The 17,951-nt window shown below is 39.7% G+C and overlaps 1 protein-coding gene across 3 annotated transcripts in view; it reads left to right on the top strand.

The window, feature by feature from the left end:
- Positions 1-276: 276 nt before the first annotated feature.
- The window catches only part of FSTL4 (follistatin like 4), a 326,005-nt gene continuing 308,330 nt past the window's right edge, over positions 277-17,951 (top strand). For all 3 annotated transcript variants that reach the window (XM_033140085.1, XM_033140084.1, XM_033140083.1), the window contains exons 1-2: positions 277-409; positions 10,355-10,388. In XM_033140085.1, coding sequence (XP_032995976.1) covers positions 284-409; positions 10,355-10,388 — 160 coding nt within the window. In that variant the 5' untranslated portion in view covers positions 277-283. The remainder of the gene's footprint in view (positions 410-10,354; positions 10,389-17,951) is intronic.

The raw sequence follows: 17,951 nt of genomic DNA, 5'->3' as shown, positions 1-17,951 counted from the left end.
ACTGCACAGCCAAATAAAAGTTCTGTTAACATCACTCCATTGCTGAAACTCAGTTTGGACATCAGCTTGTAAGATGCAGGTGCATAAAACTGTGATTGGTGTGATAAGTCTTACTGCTTCATCAATGCAAATATTATTTGCTTTGGTATAGGAATCTTTACAAGCTACTCAAGTTATATGATTAACTCCAGAAATAGTGTTAAAATGTGAACCTAGTCCGCACTGAATGTAGCTATTGACTCTGGTTGATACTGTTGTTTTTCTTCTTCTCAGACATACAGCAATGAAATCAATAAGCTTCTGGTCATTCCTCATATTACTTGAGGTTTTCCCATCAACTGCTTGGGGATGGATGGAATCCAATGGGAGCAAGCAATTTTATTCAGATGCTGGGAGGCTAACACATGAGGTATGGTCTAACTTTTCCTTGCTTTACAATGACATTTTTTTTCTCTGTTCTTCTCTACATTGCTATATATCCTTTCCTGAAACCCAGATTATTATTTTTAAAAATCAGAATGTGAGTAGTCTATACTATACAGGTGGCAGTGTGATTTAATGGCACAATGTCAGTTTCCATGTTCTGCTTTAAACAAAAAATACTTTACTAATCAGATTTATATCCCAACTTTCCTCTATGGAACTAAATACACCCTATATGTGGTTTTCCATTTACTGGTAATTTCAACTACAAACATGGGGGATGTTGACTTTTCCCAGAGTGATGTTGACTTGCCCCAGACTACACAATAAACTTCATGACTGAGTGGGGACTTGAGTCAAGATCCCTACAACTCAAAATAGCCATTGGGGCATTCCACCGTGACGTGTGTGACATTCAGACAACGTTTTCAGTACTTTTGTAATTATTTTGACCCTAAAACAACTGCTGGTTCAAAAGCAATTAATTGACACCTGTCATTTATGTCTTAAGATATAATTAATATGATTTGGAATATTTTTTATGTTGCCTGAATAGAGATACAAATTTTTAATTTTGCGTGACGTGTGTGACCATTTTGCAAATGTTTTTCCCTCTCTTCTCAAGTTCTTTGAATATTTCTGTGAGTTCTTGTAACATTCATGGAAATAAAAATTATTAGAATTAAGCCATATATGTGTAAATCCAAAAGAGGGGTTTTAGGAATATGAAGTAGCAATACTTAGGCTAAAAAACAACGAATAGTACTGTGACGTGTGTGACATTTAACGTGACGTGTGTGACCGCATATGAATTTTTTTTCTAATGAAACCCTTAAAAATATCATTTGTGTGGAAAATTGTTATCTTTTTACAGATTGAGGTTAACAAATTAACATTAACATAAAAGTGGAATTGGACACAAAGCAATCATCTTTAATGTTTGCACAACTTGTAAAGGTAAAGGTACTCCTGACCATCAGGTCCAGTCATGTCTGACTCTGGGGTTGCGGCGCTCATCTCACTCTATAGGCCGAGGGAGCTGGCGTTTGTCCGCAGACAGCTTCCGGGTCATGTGGCCAGTATGACAAAGCCGCTTCTGGCGAACCAGAGCAGTGCATGTAAACGCTGTTTACCTTCCTGCTGGAGTGGTCCCTATTTATCTACTTGCACTTTGACGTGCTTTTGAACTGCTAGGTGGGCAGGAGCTGGGACAGAGCAACGGGAGCTCACCCCGTGGCAGGGATTCGAACCGCCAACCTTCTGATCAGCAAGCCCCAGACTCTGTGGTTTAACCCACAGCACCACCTGGGTCCCTGCACAACTTGTAGAACAGCCTTATTTTATTGACAGTTACTGAACCAAAAATAGCATTGCATTGGTTCATTCGAACACATTCACTTTACTTTCAAATATATTCAGTTCTCTGGCAAAGTGAATTAATTTTGGACAATTTTCTCTAGCTCTTTGTTCATCTGAAATCCAAGCCACATCTCCCCTCACAGTTCTTCTTTCAGGAACAGCTCCCTTATGAAGAGTCCCAGGGCCAGGGGGTGGGGCAAGGCAGGTGGAAGGAGGCCTTCCACATTTAACATTATTTATTTATTTTTAAGCATACTACTCTTACCTTGACTTGCAAGTGCAACTTCAAATTTGTGAATTGTTACCCAATAGAAAAAAATATTTGGTCAGCAAATGAATATTGATGAAGCATAAATTTTTTGTGATGTTTTGAAGATGGCACAGTCACATTTAGCCCTTTGATGCCAAATTATGGAGCAAAATACTTCAAAGCTTAATCATAATCTAACAATTTTTTCTGTCAAATATTTGTTTGCCATAACAGATGTACTTGTTATGATCTATGTTAATATTTTATTATTTACATGTATTTGCATTTTTAATTTTAAAAAATGCTCCTGTCACACACGTCACAGTCACACACGTCACAAATAGTGACGTGTGTGACTAAATTTAAAAAGCCCAATATTTTTTTTATATTTTTTTCAAAAAAAATTCCAAACTTTTTTTTAGTGTTTTTAAGTTTAATAAGCTTATAAAAAAAAATTTCAGCATGGTGAAGTTCATGGCTACATTATTAGATAAAAAATATTAACTTATTGTGACGTGTGTGACACTGGAAGCCAGAACCAGTCACTTTAACATGGACAAAATTTAATCAAAATCAAAAATACTTTTCTGCCAAATATTTTTGGGCAGAACAGATATACTTGTTATGATATATGTTAATATTTTATTATTTATTATGTTTATTGCATTTTTAAAAAAACATGAACCCATCATTAAGATTTCATTTTAAAAAGTGACTTTCTGAACTTGTACTGTTATTTCCAATTTTCACTCCCCCAATTTTCTTTATACCAAATTATATTGTCATTTTAACAAAATATACACTTTCAACTACATAAAATATTTTTTTGGGAATTTTATCTTTAATTTTAATATTTTAGACCACAGGACCACTTTTCATGGAATGCCCCCATTTGTTCTGGTTCAGCTGTTCTCTGCTGTTGTTCAAGAGTCCAGGAAAGCCTGGACATATGGCAACCCTAAGATCCACCCCACCCAACAATATGCTGCTGCTTTTCACTGATCTAAAAAATAGTTTTCTCATGAGCTCTGGCATGAGAATGGCAGCATCAAGTGAGCTTTACCTGGGCTTGAAATAGAAGTGAGAAAAATGACAGGCACAGCAATTATCTCAATTAGCTACCGTATGGATGAGCAGATGATAGTCTGAGTTGGGCTACCAGTGCATCTCATTTGTGTATCACATTGTTTTATAACAGGACAAATTTAAACTGCCAACATCAGATGATGAAACAGAGCTTCCTACCCAATAGTAATAGTTCTGTTCTTTGCTTTGAATAATATTTTGATTCATTAACACCTTTTATAAAATGCAATATGTTCCTAAATACAAACAACATAAGTCCTCTCTGTTTATGCAAAATTTACAAATCAAGGTTGCACAAATATTCTGGTCCTCATGTTCATAAACACCACAATATTTAAATTAGCTTACATTTCTTCCCTTCTATATAGTGACAAGGAAGTTAAAAGCTATCTGCTCATCTCTTTGGGTTGTAAATTAATGGCAATACTAATTTAGGTCCATTAGCTTCTATGGGTATACTCTGATTGGAACTTTCTAGCCACATGGAATAATATTCAAATAGTCGTTTTTGAATATTGTATCGAGGTAGTCTCCAAATCACTCTGAACTGAAGCAGGCTGTTCTCCAAAGCAGTGAATAGGGATGCAAACTAAATCTCATGTTTAGTGTACACCCCTAATTTCAGTGGCCCTTAAACCCAAACAATGTATATATAGAACTGCAACATTAGCTCCAGAAAGGAAAAACAAACAACAGTTTGTTGTTTTATTTCCTTTGAACATTTGAATACTGCCCTTCAATTCAAAGTATATCCAAGGTGGCTTAACAATATTTAAAGCATAGAAATGTATAGATACCACATGAAACACCACATGGCATACACAAGAGTAAGAACAACAGATAAAATTGCAGCATATGGCTGGAGGTTTAAAAACCTAGGGAAACAAAAAGGTAGTTAGAAGAGCATAATTTTAAGATTTAACATGCAAGGTCAATGAGGACAACAGTCTGCCAAAAATATTAGTACTTCAACATTGCCTATAGTCTGACGAGTGTTCTCCTGAACTACGAAGTTACATTCAACATTGCTGCTTTTCAAATGAATACCTTTCAGTCACAGAAATACAATCAGGGCCTACCTGTGGAGCAAGACTTATTTCCTTAGCAACCAATTCACTTTTGTTCAAATACTTGTCAGAATTGTCCTTTTGTGCACTTTGGAGAGTTCTGGCAGAATGGAAGCTGTGACGGTTTAACCACATACAACACTTTTCTAGTTCAAAACACTTCCCAACAGAGATGAGGTGGGGTGAACAGAGCAAACTGCCCATAGGGGCAGGGCACACAGCACCCATAGGGATGGGGTGTGTGGCACCCATAGGGATGGGACGGGGTGCTTGGTGCCCTTAGGGAGGGACAGGGCAGGGTGGGGTGTGTGGCACTCATAGGGACAGGGCGTGCTGCGGGGCCTCAGCCACCCTACAGCTGGGGGGGCAATTGGGCAGACAGAGTGGAACCTGTGGGTGCCTGAGATGTGTGGCTCAGGCGCGCTGCAGGCCCAGCAGTGAGTGCCACCGCCCGCTATTTTGTCACCCTCCTCAGTGGGGGCACCTGGGGTGAGCTGCACCTACCACACCTCCTTCACTATGCCCCTGCCTGGTAGGCTTCTTTTTTTTTTATCTGACAAAAACCCCATGCCCTCTGACTTTATGGAGGGGATATTAGGAGATAGTGCTGGTAGGAAGAGCTGAAAAAAGCACCCATACATAACACCACACAAAACACATTAGAGTCCAGTATATTTCTTAGCTTTCTGTTTAGGCCACATCTTCACTACACATTTAAAGCAGTCATAACTTTAAACAGGGCTTTAATCCCATCTTGTTTCCCTAAAGCACAGTTCAGTTTAACCACAGTTCTGGGTTCAGACATAACAACAAACCATGGTTAGTTGATCCAGAAGTGAAAACTTATTGTAGCTGCATTATTGAAACCTTTGCATCAAAGGCTTCAACCCTAAGCCCAATTACCTGCATGCATGCCTCATTGAATTCGATACAGTGGTACCTCAGGTTACAAACACCTCAGGTTACAAACACTTCAGGTTACAGATGCCGCTAACCTGGAAATAGTACCTCAGGTTAAGAACTTTACCTCAGGATGAGAACAGAAATTGCACGCCGGCAGTACCTGGAAATAGTACCTCAGGTTAAGAACTTTACCTCAGGATGAGAACAGAAATTGCACGCCGGCAGCATGGTGGCAGCGGGAGGCCCCATTAGCTAAAGTGGTACCTCAGGCTAAGAACAGTTTCAGGTTAAGAACAGACCTCTGGAATGAATTAAGTTTGTTACCAGAGGTACCACTGTACAACTGACTTCTGAGTAAACATTGCTGAAATGGCCCTACTTCCAGATGTTTAGTCTTTAGCCTGACAGCCATTGGAGAGCTGTTCTACCCCTTGGATTTGTATAATTAAGTTTCAGGCTTTCTATCCAGAGACAGAACAATCTGTACCAGCTCTTTAAGAACAGTAGTAATTAACAATAACAATAACAATAACAATAATAATAATAATACCCCACCCACCTGACTGGATTTCCCCAGCCACTCTCGGCGGCTCCCAACAGAATATTAAGACAGTAGTATGAAAGCATTATTTTTAAATACTGTACATCTGTCATGCTGCTTTCAGCTCTGTCCCTCTCACTTTATTTGGTATAGTGTAGCCACTAATGCTGCAGGGATAATCCCATTGGGGTCATTAAATGGGACTTCCTTCTGAAGAATCATTCAGAGGATTGTGTTCTGCGACTGTGAGCTATGTGCAAAAGGATCACCTGTTCCATAAATTACATTCTTATGTTCTCTTACTTATACCCTTCTCTTAGTCCTGGCCTACTTTACAGAGTTGTTGTAAGGATTCCAGAAAAAATATTCAGGAAATGCTTTGAAACATGGTGGGAGTGTTTTTGTTGTTTTAATCCATTAGGTGAACCAATGTTTGTGTTATAAATATTCCTGCTAAATAATATGTGACAGTATAGTAATCCATACTGTCAAAAGGGGGTGGTGGATGGGTGGGGACCCTCTTCTCTCTCCCTCCCCCCTCCCCCGAAATCTGACACTACATTCTAATAATACTTTCCTTATCAGCAGGAGCCATACTTCAGCATTAATCAAGAGCTGGTAACACAAAGTGGTCATTGTTTTTTTCAGCTTGACAGCTGGAGGCAGTCTTTCATAACAGTAGAAAAGCTATTTGTGCAGAGATGTTGTCAAATTCTATCAAGGTTCACCCAGGTGTCTTGAAGTGCTTCAGTTCAGGTGCAATAAAGCTATGCACTAACTTTATAAGATAGCATTGTCATATAGAAAAGCATTTTTAAAATGATGGCAATTCATACCTGATAATGCTACCGCAACCTCCTTTTGGAAGTGCAGTTTGCACAGCAGTGAATATCTTGCAAACAATGCTCCTCAAAAGAGCAGGTGACAGTGACTTTGGCATAAACAATAATTATGCATTTTAAATTCATTTATATTGCATTCATGGGCGTGGGGAATAATAGATTCCGAAAGTGAGGTCTGAAGAGAAAATGTGGCGCGTGCTATTAGCTAAACAGCATCCAAAAGGATTTGCAGAATCTTTTTCATGAAACGGTTTGGCAAAGTGAATTAATGTCCTGAAACCAAGTCGACACATCAAAACATATGACCTGTGCCATTTCAAAATTAGATTTTTAGCTCTCATTGTGTGTTGTCTTAAAATGATGCCTAGGAAATAAACCCCATTCATAAGCCTTCATTTCAAAACTTTGGTACGATATTACTCTTCCTGAACTGCAAGATATTTCACTATCATTTCTGTCAAAACCATTTGGCCCTGAATTTGTATGTAATCAATTATCTTTAGGAGAAATGTGAAGGATTTCAGACAAGTGGGAACACTCCCCCCCCCCATTAAGAGATACTTGAATATTAAATTACCTTTTTGGAGTGCTTTTTTCTGGGAGTACACAGAGGTATGCATACCCCTAAATATTGTGAATCTTTGTACTTTTGTCCATTTACTGTATTTATTTTTCCCAATTTGGACTATAAAATGGTGATTTTCTTGAGTCAAAATGAGTGTACCCTAAATAATAACAATAACAATAACAATAACAATAACAATAACAATAACAATAACAATAACAATAACAATAATAATAATAATTTATTTATACCCCGCCCATTTGGTTGGGTTTCCCCAGCTACTCTGGGCGGCTTCCAACAAAATATTAAAATACAATAGTGTGTCAAACATTAAAAGCTTCCCTAAACAGGGCTGCCTTCAGATGTCTTCTAAAAGTCTGGTACAGTGGTACCTTGGGTTAAGAACTTAATTTGTTCTGGAGGTCCGCTCTTAACCTGAAACTGTTCTTAATGTGAGGTACCACTTTATCTAATGGGGCTTCCCATTGGTACTGCGCCACGGCGGCACAATTTCTGTTGTCATCCTGAAGCAAAGTTCTTAACCCGAGATACTATTTCTGGGTTAGCGGAGTCTGTAACCTGAAGCTTCTGTAACCCGAGGTACCACTGTAGTTGCTTTTCTCTATGACATCTGGTGGGAGGGCGGGTGCCACTACCGAGAAGGCCCTCTGCCCGGTTCCCTGTAACTTGGCTTCTTGTAGTGAGGGAACTGCCAAAAGGCCCTCGGTGCTGGACCTCAGTGTCCGAGCAGAACGATGGGGGTGGAGACGCTCCTTCAGGTATACTGGACTGAGGCTATTTAGGGCTTTAAAGGTCTGCACCAACACTTTGAATTGTGCTCGGAAACATAGAAAAAAAGCACTGCCTTATTGTTATATCTGTGTACGTCTTGAAATGATTGTGAGGAACACAGAGTGCAGACACTACAGCTCTTAGAATTGTGGTAGAAAATCTCAGACCTGGGGACCAAACTGGGTCCTCTAATTCTCTCTCTCTCTCTATTATGGCTTAATTGATGTTTACTAAAAATATATCTGGTCCTTAGAACTCTTCCTAGGCCACACCCCTCATTGCTTTGCACCACAAGTGTTTTTGCTTGGCTAGAATGTGTCTTCAAGCTTGGATAATGCCCCTTGCTTGTTGATGGAGAATTTAGAGGGGTATGTGCTTATTTGTGTAAAAAGTAGCCTACTTTACAAACATAAATTTTGCATATGTTGTTCTATCCACTTGACGTTTGACATAAATTTTATGTACTTTATGTTTAATTCCCCCTTAGCCTGTGCCATTCTGTGCAATACATGGTGACTATATTCGGAAAGTAAAGTAAGCTTGGTCCCAGCTCCTGCCCACCAAGCAGTTCGAAAGCACGTCAATATGCAAGTAGATAAATAGGTACCACTCCAGCGGGAAGGTAAACAGCATTTCGGTGCGCTGCTCTGGTTCACCAGAAGTGGCTTAGTCATGACCCAGAAGCTGTACACCGGCTCCCTCGGCCAGTAAAGTGAGATGAGCGCCACAACCCCAGAATGGTCTGCAACTGGACCTAATGGTCAGGGGTCCCTTTACCTTTACCAAAAGTAAGCTTCTTGTGTCGGGCAAAAATCTAGGATCTTGGTTCAGAATCAATGGCTACAGTGATCTTACACAGACCCACATCGAGATTGTGGCCTCTCCTGCTATCCACTGTTTTTCTTGACAAAGACTTTGTTCTTTGAACAGCTATGTGATGGGCAGAAATTCAACAGGTGTGCCTTCCTGTTACAGCAGCTCTGTGTTGGATAAAGCTATATGTTGGATTAATAGTAAATACAACTTCTACAAATATTGTAGAAGTTAGACGTATAGCAATAATTTATAGTTTGAAATATATTCAAATGAGTTCTGTTGGGTTGGTAAATATATATTTTGAAGTGGTTCAACAACTGCCTTTCAAATGTAGGACTTCACATTTCGCTAAGGGTTCATAAATCACTTCGAAGCTTGACACTGATCTTGGTAATAAAGTGTTGGTGTTCCTATCTAGAAATGTCTCTATTGACTGTAAATTCCTCTTTGAGAGCATCTTCCTGCCTGTACATGTACACAAAATTTGTCAGTGTTGGTGTCAATAATAAGACAACTTGAATTAGTGTGTAAGTATGTAAGTATATGATCATTGTGCTCATTCCCATTTTCAATTTCTTCTACAATTGAAACGAAAACAGAATGGGAGATGAGGTCTGTGATGCTATTGTAACATCCACTGTAACCTGATACTTAAGTATCTACTTCAGCATATACAAGGACATTGAGAAGAATTAACTGCAGGAATATGGCCAAGCACTGTCACCTCTTGGTGGTGTTTCCTTAGCTTTACTGCACTACTGTACTATGATATAATCATGTTTACCAGAAATGAGACCCACTGATTTCAGTAGAATTTTATTTCCACCTGCATATCTTTATGATCTTGTTTGCATGTCATGGTAAATAATAGTTTATGGTTTAATGTGAACATAGAATCATAGAATTGGAAGGGACCACATGGGTCATCTAGTCTAACCCACTGCAGTGGAGGATTCTTTGCTCAATGTGGGACTCAAACCCACAACTCTGAGATTAAGAGTCTTATGCTCCACCAACCGTGGGTGCCTGGGGCCATGGGTACCATGCAGTACACATGGCCCTGGTATTGAAATATGTGGGTGCCCAGCCCCTTCATGGAGAATTTTGTGGGTGCTCAGGCACCCAGGGCCCCAGGGAGTTGGCACCTATGCTACCAACTGAGCTGTCCCAGGCTGATGTGGTCTACGTTGCTCTTCCCCACTAGCATAGAGAAGAAACATAACATAATCCCTTGCTTAGCATTGTGTCTCAAACCAGGCTTGGTAGTTTGTTTCACTCACTGAAACAAACCACAGTCTGTAAACCAATGAAAATTCTTGACTACCTATTGTGGTTTGGAGCAAAATAAACCATGAACAGGGGGGAGGAACAAAGCAGCCCAGATCAGACACAAACCATTCACTGTGGCTTTCTGTGACATAAGAGGTGAGCCTATATTTTCCTCTGTAGGCTACTGTCTGAAAAATGTTTAAATGGAAGCAAGTTCTTTTTTTTTTAATGGAGCATATCTTAAGATAAACATGATTATAATCAGGCTGTTAATTTCTCTGGCTCTCAGTATCTTTTCTATATGCCAATTTTGTGAATGAAAACATTTTTATTTTTAATGGAACCATTAAATTAGTATTAACCATCTGATTTAATGTAAATGTGATCGTCTGAAAAATAAATGTAAGCAGAGTGAAAAATAAATATTTTTTTTCTTTGCAGGAATCCAGAAGCTTTGAAGGCACAAGAAGAAAGGGTAAGCAATTAGATTTTTATTTTTAATATTTTTTCTGGAAAGTGTAATCATTTAGATTTAAACTAGGCATATTTTTTAACATTTTAAATGCTTACTGGTTACATAGCATTAAAAAAAAAATCATTCCCAAATGTTGCTCTGGAGCAAAATCTTATCAATATAATATGCTCAATATTGAGAACTGGTTTTGGTGTGTGAAACTTTTCACTGTCTCTTAATTGTAACAAACAACTGTTTAGATTCAACTTCACAGCCATAAATGTCTTGGAACCTTATATGATAAACTCTGTTTGATATTCTGTGAAAATTCATTTCACAAAAGGGAACAAAAAGAAACTGCCTATAAAGGAGATTGATAGTTCAAAACCTGTAGACACAAATAGTGTCCATGTGGTGAATATTCCTACATAGCATCCTGCTCTGATACACTGGTATATTAGTTCGCTTTATCAAACTATAGCATGTGTGGCAAATAACAACGAGCACAAACAGCTAAGAAAGAATGCTACTCTGTTTTAACTTGAAAAATTGTGGTAATATGCTTGTTGTACAATGTGGTTATGTACAAAGGAATCAAAGTACAGGGAAACACCAAACTGCCCCATGGTTTCATAGTTTTAATTCACAGAATTCCACTAGGCTGGTGTTGCGGAAGAACTGTTTGCTTTATGTTCAGGAAGGGCTGTTTGTAAACGTTTATTTGGAGGTTACTTGGTTATAGATGATGCTAGTTTCCTAGATGGATTAGTACTGGAAGCAAAGTGTGTTGCAGTTGTATGGATTGATGGCCTTCATTGATGCTCTATAGCAATCCATCTTTGGTCAGTGCATATAACTTGATAAAATGCAGAGGCTAAAACGTTTGAGTCCGCTGTGTGTTCTAATCATCGCCCGTGTCCCTCTGTACCCAGTTGCCTTGAACAACCATTCACTTCGCTTCGCTTCACCTTTCAGTGGAGAGAGGGGGAGCAAGCACAACAAGTGTAGTAAGCAGCTGTTTTAATTCAGCTCTTGTCAACTGCCTCTCAAGTTAAAACCAAAAGGTTATCGGCAAAACGTCTCAGACAGTGTGATTGCATTGTGATTGATGGCTGTCTAAGGACATGGAAAGAGTCATGAAGCGCTGACTTATAGCAGCAGCAGCCAACTTTTTTCGTAAATGCATTCCTGCCCTGCGAGCACAAGGTTGCAACCAGAGGGCTGAGATTCTGTGGTCATGAGAGGGGGGAAATGTTGAGAGAGGGGAAACTGGAAACAATAACTGATTCCAGGGTGCATTGACATTAGGAGTGGATGAATTGCTCAATTATTGGTTTTTCTCATTTTTTTTCATTTTTCAAATCTTAAATTCAGTTTGCCTATTACTGCATTAGTTTGCATTTAAAATAAAAATCAGTATGAACTTTTGTGCACACCTCTCCCCAAATACACATTTTTGTACATATTTTCCCTAATTTACACATTTTTGTAAGCCATTTATTTCAATACAGTGCATTTTTGCACACCGCTTTGACTGATATACAGATTTCCATGCGCACGTTCCCCTAATATATGTGTTTTGGAGAAGTGAGGTAGTGAACTGTGTTACAAAATTTGCAGATACTCAAATTCCAAATGATAGATGTGTTTCAGTTCACATCATGCTTTGGGAAGTGTGAATCAGGTGGCTTCACATTACAATGCAATCTGAAATGAATCCCCACCTTTCCCTAGTTGGCACAGATAACATAATGTGCAAAACTGGGACAGCAATGTATAAGGGGTGAACAAATACCTTCAGATTTCCATGTTTTCTTATTAATTGGAAGCTGTCTCAAGCTGTTCTTTATTAACACAGACAATGGACAGCTGGCTGAAAAATGGCTATCAAAGAGCTCCACTCTATTTACTGTTAACTTCTCAGTTTTGTTTAACAGATGTTTCTGGAATGCCTAATATATCTCTGTAGAAATGTGAAGTGGGAAACAGTTCTCCAATAAATAGATGACTATAATTCCCTGTTTTGTCTGCACTGTGTTTTAGATCAGGCTGTAAAACATCAGCTTACAAATTTTCTTGTAACTGAAGGGTACCACATGGGCATCTGCTCTTGTCCATACTTACAAGTGTTTCAAACAAACAAGGGGGGAGGAGGCAAGCAGCTGTGACTATAATTGAATAGGCCTTTATTGAACTCCAAGAACTCTGAGTCTTATGATACTTTGCTACAAATGATCCAATAAATGGGCACCTAAGAACTATGAGATGTCTTTCCTTGAAAGACTGAAATGACACCCACTTTTTCCTGCATCTTGCTTTCATTTTGAATCTCCTCGACAGGCAATGCAGGACTTGAATGAGTATCGCAGGCCATAAATTTGGAAGTATAGCCACTCTGAAGCTGTGACTGGGGCATGGCAATATTGTGAGATGCCAGCAAGTCTGAGTCTAAGGGTCAGCCTTACTTCCCCCCTTTCCCCCTTTAGAAGGCAATCCCTCAGCTAATATGTGGCATGTGTTAATGTCTGCCATCTTGCAGCTCTTTGGTGTAATGCTATCTCTTGCTGCTATTGGCCACTATCATTGACTGCATACCAGTGTATGGGCAATTCTGAATAAACCAGTAGTCCCAAACTGATTTATTGAGATCTGTATCCTCACTAAGATGGCATGAATAAGCAAGCTATCAAACAGGCTGTTGGCATTACTTGCCTCAATCTCCCTTTTGGATCTTTGTGCCACAAAAGGTCCGCAGAGTGGCTTTCAAATCAAAGAAAAGGCAGTCCCTGAACCTAGGTTTACAATCTACAAAGACAAGACACAAAGGGGGAATGGACTGGGAGAGAAGAGGAAATAGGCAAACTCTGGTTTAAGTTGTTCAACTAGGATGGAAGAATACAAGAACAGGAGGCACCAACAGTTGCTTGTCAGCTGTATAGATTGAGTGGCCCTGCATCTCTTCTCTTATTCATTGCTATAAACTGCCCTGAGACCTTTTGGCAAAGGTGGTATATATACATTTTTGAATAAACAAGAACTGTGGCTCTTAGGGAACTGGATACATAGGATGCTCAAGGTGCTAACTATTGAGTTGTTGTTTTTTTGTTCTAACTCCTCCCTCCAAACATATTTTGGGAAGGGCTGTAGCTCAGTGGTAGATCATCTCATTTGCATGCAGAAGGAGGTTCAGTCTTCAGGTTCAATCCTCAGCATCTCCTGAGCTAGATGAACCAATTGTCTGACTCGGAATAAGGCAGTTTCCTATGCTCCTATGCTAATTGTTTTGGTTTTTTTCTAGTTATCTATACCTTCCAGAGAGTTGAAGGGATAGTGGGGTTTGTGTGACAGGTTATAATACTGTCGTTTTTACATTGAATTTGAATGGTATAAATAGCTGTGGAAGGAACAGGGAAGGATTGCTCCTTCTCTCCCTCCCCACCTTAGCCTTTGCAGTTGTAGTCATATTTTGTGACATTGTGTTTGCTTTCATCAAACACTTTTTCCAATACCATCTGTCAAAGCAAGCTCCCTTGAATTGTAGACAGCAGCACAAACAGTCAGATGTGAAGAGATTCTTCAGTGCCAGCCTGAACTCTGCCTATCTGTAATCAAAGTGTGTTTGGAGATTTACAAGCAGTGGCAAGGAAGTCAACAGCAGAATGTTACTCAGCCTGATAAATATATGGCTGGTCACAGAAAATATCTGAGGGGATTAGCTAAACTGGTGTGGGATTTTTATTCTTCTCTTCATATCAGCTGATACTGAAGCACTTGCCCGTCTGGCCTGATCTTCTCCCATAACAAAAAAGTCCTAAATATAATGCACTGCACTTAGAAATAAGATACATAGTTAAATCAAGTGGTTCTTAAATGTTGTGTAACAGCAAGATGACAAAATGCATAAGAAAACAGGATAGCCAGGTTGGTGATCTTTTGGAACAGAGTGTGTTCATCTGGATATGTCTAATCCACGTAGCAAAGTTTTGATTGAAACTCTGGACTTGCGGCTCAAAGTTGTTGTAAGAGGCAAAGAAGTGGCCCTCAGCAGTGGCAGATGGCGTCCATTAGGACTAGTAGGGAGGAAGGCAAGGAGCCAAGGGATAAGTGGAACCAGAGCCAATGACAAGTCGAGCCAACTAAATCTATTGTTATCCCTGTTCTCCTCCTCCCTGCTGTGTTCTACAAGGGCAACCCTAAGGCTAAGGAACAGGAAGCAGATAGGCAGCACCACCCCCTGGGTTGGTTGTAAGTAAGAAAGCAGGTAGGTGGTGGCTAGCTGAGGACAGCCTGAACTAGGAGGGGCAATGCCCCATTCATTGATCCTCAATTCACAATGGTTACTTCAACACAGAGCTTCTGGAAGCAGTGCCCCTCCACAATAAGCTGGAAGCTGAATTAAAGCTATATTTCCACAAAGCACATCACATGGTGCACTGCTATCATTCAGCAATGCTCTTCCCCATGGTCAACATTCTTCTCTACAGTTGTACAAAATGGGTGCCCCTTTGTACCAAAGAACAAAGGCTATTGGTGTAGTGAAAGATGCCCATTAAGGAGGAGAGGAGGGTATTCCCCCCGCCAATTCCTGCTGCAGCTCCTAGTGTTCCCGAAAAGTCTCTTCAGAAGTGTGCCTCCCCACCTTCCAGAACAGATTTTCAGAAGGCAGGGAAAGGAAATTGGGAAGGGAGACACCATCTCTTCCATTGGCGGATGTCTGGCTGGAGCAAGTGCATAAGTATCGATTGGATTCTACCCCCATAATGTTTACTGAAAAGTGAGTTTCATTCTTCAAATATTCCTTCTATCTTCCCTCCTTGAAAGATATCACATAAACTAATACTAACTGAAGGGCAGAACTTGAATGATTGTTTTCTTTGTTTTTGCTTTTTTGCTATATGGCATGATTTTATTGTGTATTATTAAGGCACACAATTGCTCAGTGTCAACAGTTTATGCTCATCTGGCTCATCTAAGAAATTTCATAGAACCTTTGTTCTAAATAATAATGGAACTCATAGGAAAGAATACTTTTATTTCCATATATCTTTATTATTTGTAAAGGGAAACTTTGTGTGCCTCATTATTCTACTGTATCTTTGTAGTTTTGTCCTTCTAGGCTGTGATGTTTTACGGTTTACATCTTTGAGTCTTAATTTTCTTACTTTTTGCTATATTTGCACTTCTTAACAAAATCAATAAAATGTTTTTTTTAATTCTTCCAAGGTTTGCTTTACAGAATTCCTGCCCTTTATTTCTTCCTGTTCACACACAGCACAAAGATTACTGATGAATATGTATTCTATTAATTGCCATATGAAAAGCCTGCTTAAGATGCTCATTACTGTAAGTTTCTGCTCCTTTGGGGGAGGAGGCTTCAATTCCTAACTTCCTATCATTTTATCCTAATTTCTATATAGAAAAAAGCTCTATGTTGCTATCTTAAAAAGAAAAATGAATCTTGTGCTAGTAGCTTATTCCTGTTCCAGGTCTGCAAAAGTGGATTAATATGTTCTACATGAAATATTTGTGAAATCATACAATTGTAAAGTTGGAAGGGACCCCAAGGGTCATCTACACACAATATAGTGTGCGTGCTTATGTAGTGTTTGACTTGTCCCCAGATAACAAAAGCAGTGAGGCAGCTGCTTGCGCTTGCTTCTAATTCTCACTTTCTGTGAGAACATCTGTATCTGAGACTGGGTTTGTTCCACCAGCATATGCTGCTGGGTTCCCCGACTCCATAGTATTTCATCTCTAGGGCTGCATTACTTCACCTTCCAAGGGTCATAGATTGGGCTAGAGGCAAATGCTGGGATGGCCAGAAGCAGACATGGACAATGCTGTGGATGTGACCCTTAACTTTGCACAGTAGGCTGCACTGCAGCTACACAAAAGTGAAAGGATTCTAGCCAGTGTGGTGTAGTGGTTAAGAGTGGCAGACTCGTTATCTGGGGAACCGGGTTCGCGTCTCCACTCCTCCACATGCAGCTGCTGGGTGACCTTGGGCTAGTCACACTTCTCTGAAGTCTCTCAGCCCCACTCACCTCACAGAGTGTTTGTTGTGGGGGAGGAAGGGAAAGGAGAATGTTAGCCGCTTTGAGACTCCTTCGGGTAGTGAAAAGCGGGATATCAAATCCAAACTCTTCTTCTTCTTCTTCTTCTTCTTCTTCTTCTTCTTCTTCTACACCCACCCGTCTCCATCTGTAGAATCATAGAATTGTTGAACTGGAAGAGACCCTGAGGTCATCTAACTCAATCCCCTGCAATGCAGGAATCCAACTAAAGCAGCCATGACAGAAGGCCATCCAACCTCTGCTTAAAAACCTTTAAGGAAGGAGAGTCCCCCAGGCCTGAGGACTCCCCCACAGCTCTGCTGCAGCCCCACCTTTTCACGCACAAGTGTTTCTGTTTTCCTTTGGGAACTGTTGAAGGGTGTTTTAGGAGAGCTAAACGCCTCTATGACTCCCACTAAATGCGAATGTTTCAGTTTTCCTGTACATAGTGCTACATAAAGCATATGGTTTAGAGCTGATTCTTAAGGCACAATTCACATATGAAACTCAGGCAACTTTGTCCTGTCGTGTGCCATTCAACCAGTTAATTGATTATTATACCATTAATGACTTGTTCCACACTGTTAAGGCCCATTCTTGCAAGGTTCTAGGAAATCTGCAGAAGGGCCCGAATTGCCCTTCTTTGCTTCTGATATCCATGAAGGATGAGTCTCTTCTTAATAATATTTTTTTAAAGAACCATGCACATGCCTGAGTGAGTAATTGTACTAAGCTTAAGAGACCTGGATTCTCGGCCAGGGCAAATTGCAATAGCTTTCTCCCTCCTATCCCATGTTTGTTGATGAAGCTATTCAATCTGGCTTGGAGACTCCAGCCATAATTATTCATTTGTTTATATTTTGCTTGCAGCCATCCATTCAAGAAATTGGTGTCAAATGATGGGTTTTTTTTAAGTCAGCCAGCCAAGAAATGATCGAACCAATTTTTCCCTCTCCACTCATCTGTCTAACTTTAACAAATGACATGTATCTTGAGGGTTATCAGCAGATGAATAAGACAGAACAGTGCTGCAGGTTGTTGTAGTAGATAGCTTTAAAAACCCCTTTTAAAAAAATGCATTAAATCCAGAAATGCTCAGGTGCAAGTATGCATTTGTTTTACAATGCCGTGATTTAACTTACTTCAGTTTAAACATTTAAATAATGTACATTTCATCTAGTACCGCAGATAAGCGGTAGCAAGGCTGTATTCTTTTTAATCAGAATGAATAAGAAATTTGCATATTCTTTATTTATTTGCTTCAATGTTATTTCAGCTTCAGTAAAACAAATATTTATAGGGTTTTGTCCCTCTGAGTCCCTCCACTAATGGGAGTCTTGATCCAGCAGAAGCTTCCATAAGCATTTAAGGAGAAGAGATGGTTTTTGCAAGAATTTTCTCTTTCTTCTAGTCCTCTGTGGAACTTCCCATCTAGTCCCAAAGAGACCTCAACCCTCTGGAACCAATGATTATTCATTTACCAAAAGGGTCATAGCATCTGCTGAAATTGCCACTTTAAAACTTGTGCTAT

The sequence above is a fragment of the Lacerta agilis genome, chromosome 2, assembly GCF_009819535.1.
Source record: "Lacerta agilis isolate rLacAgi1 chromosome 2, rLacAgi1.pri, whole genome shotgun sequence".
NCBI classification, from domain to species: Eukaryota; Metazoa; Chordata; class Lepidosauria; order Squamata; family Lacertidae; genus Lacerta; species Lacerta agilis.
This window is presented reverse-complemented; position numbering and strand designations above follow the sequence as displayed.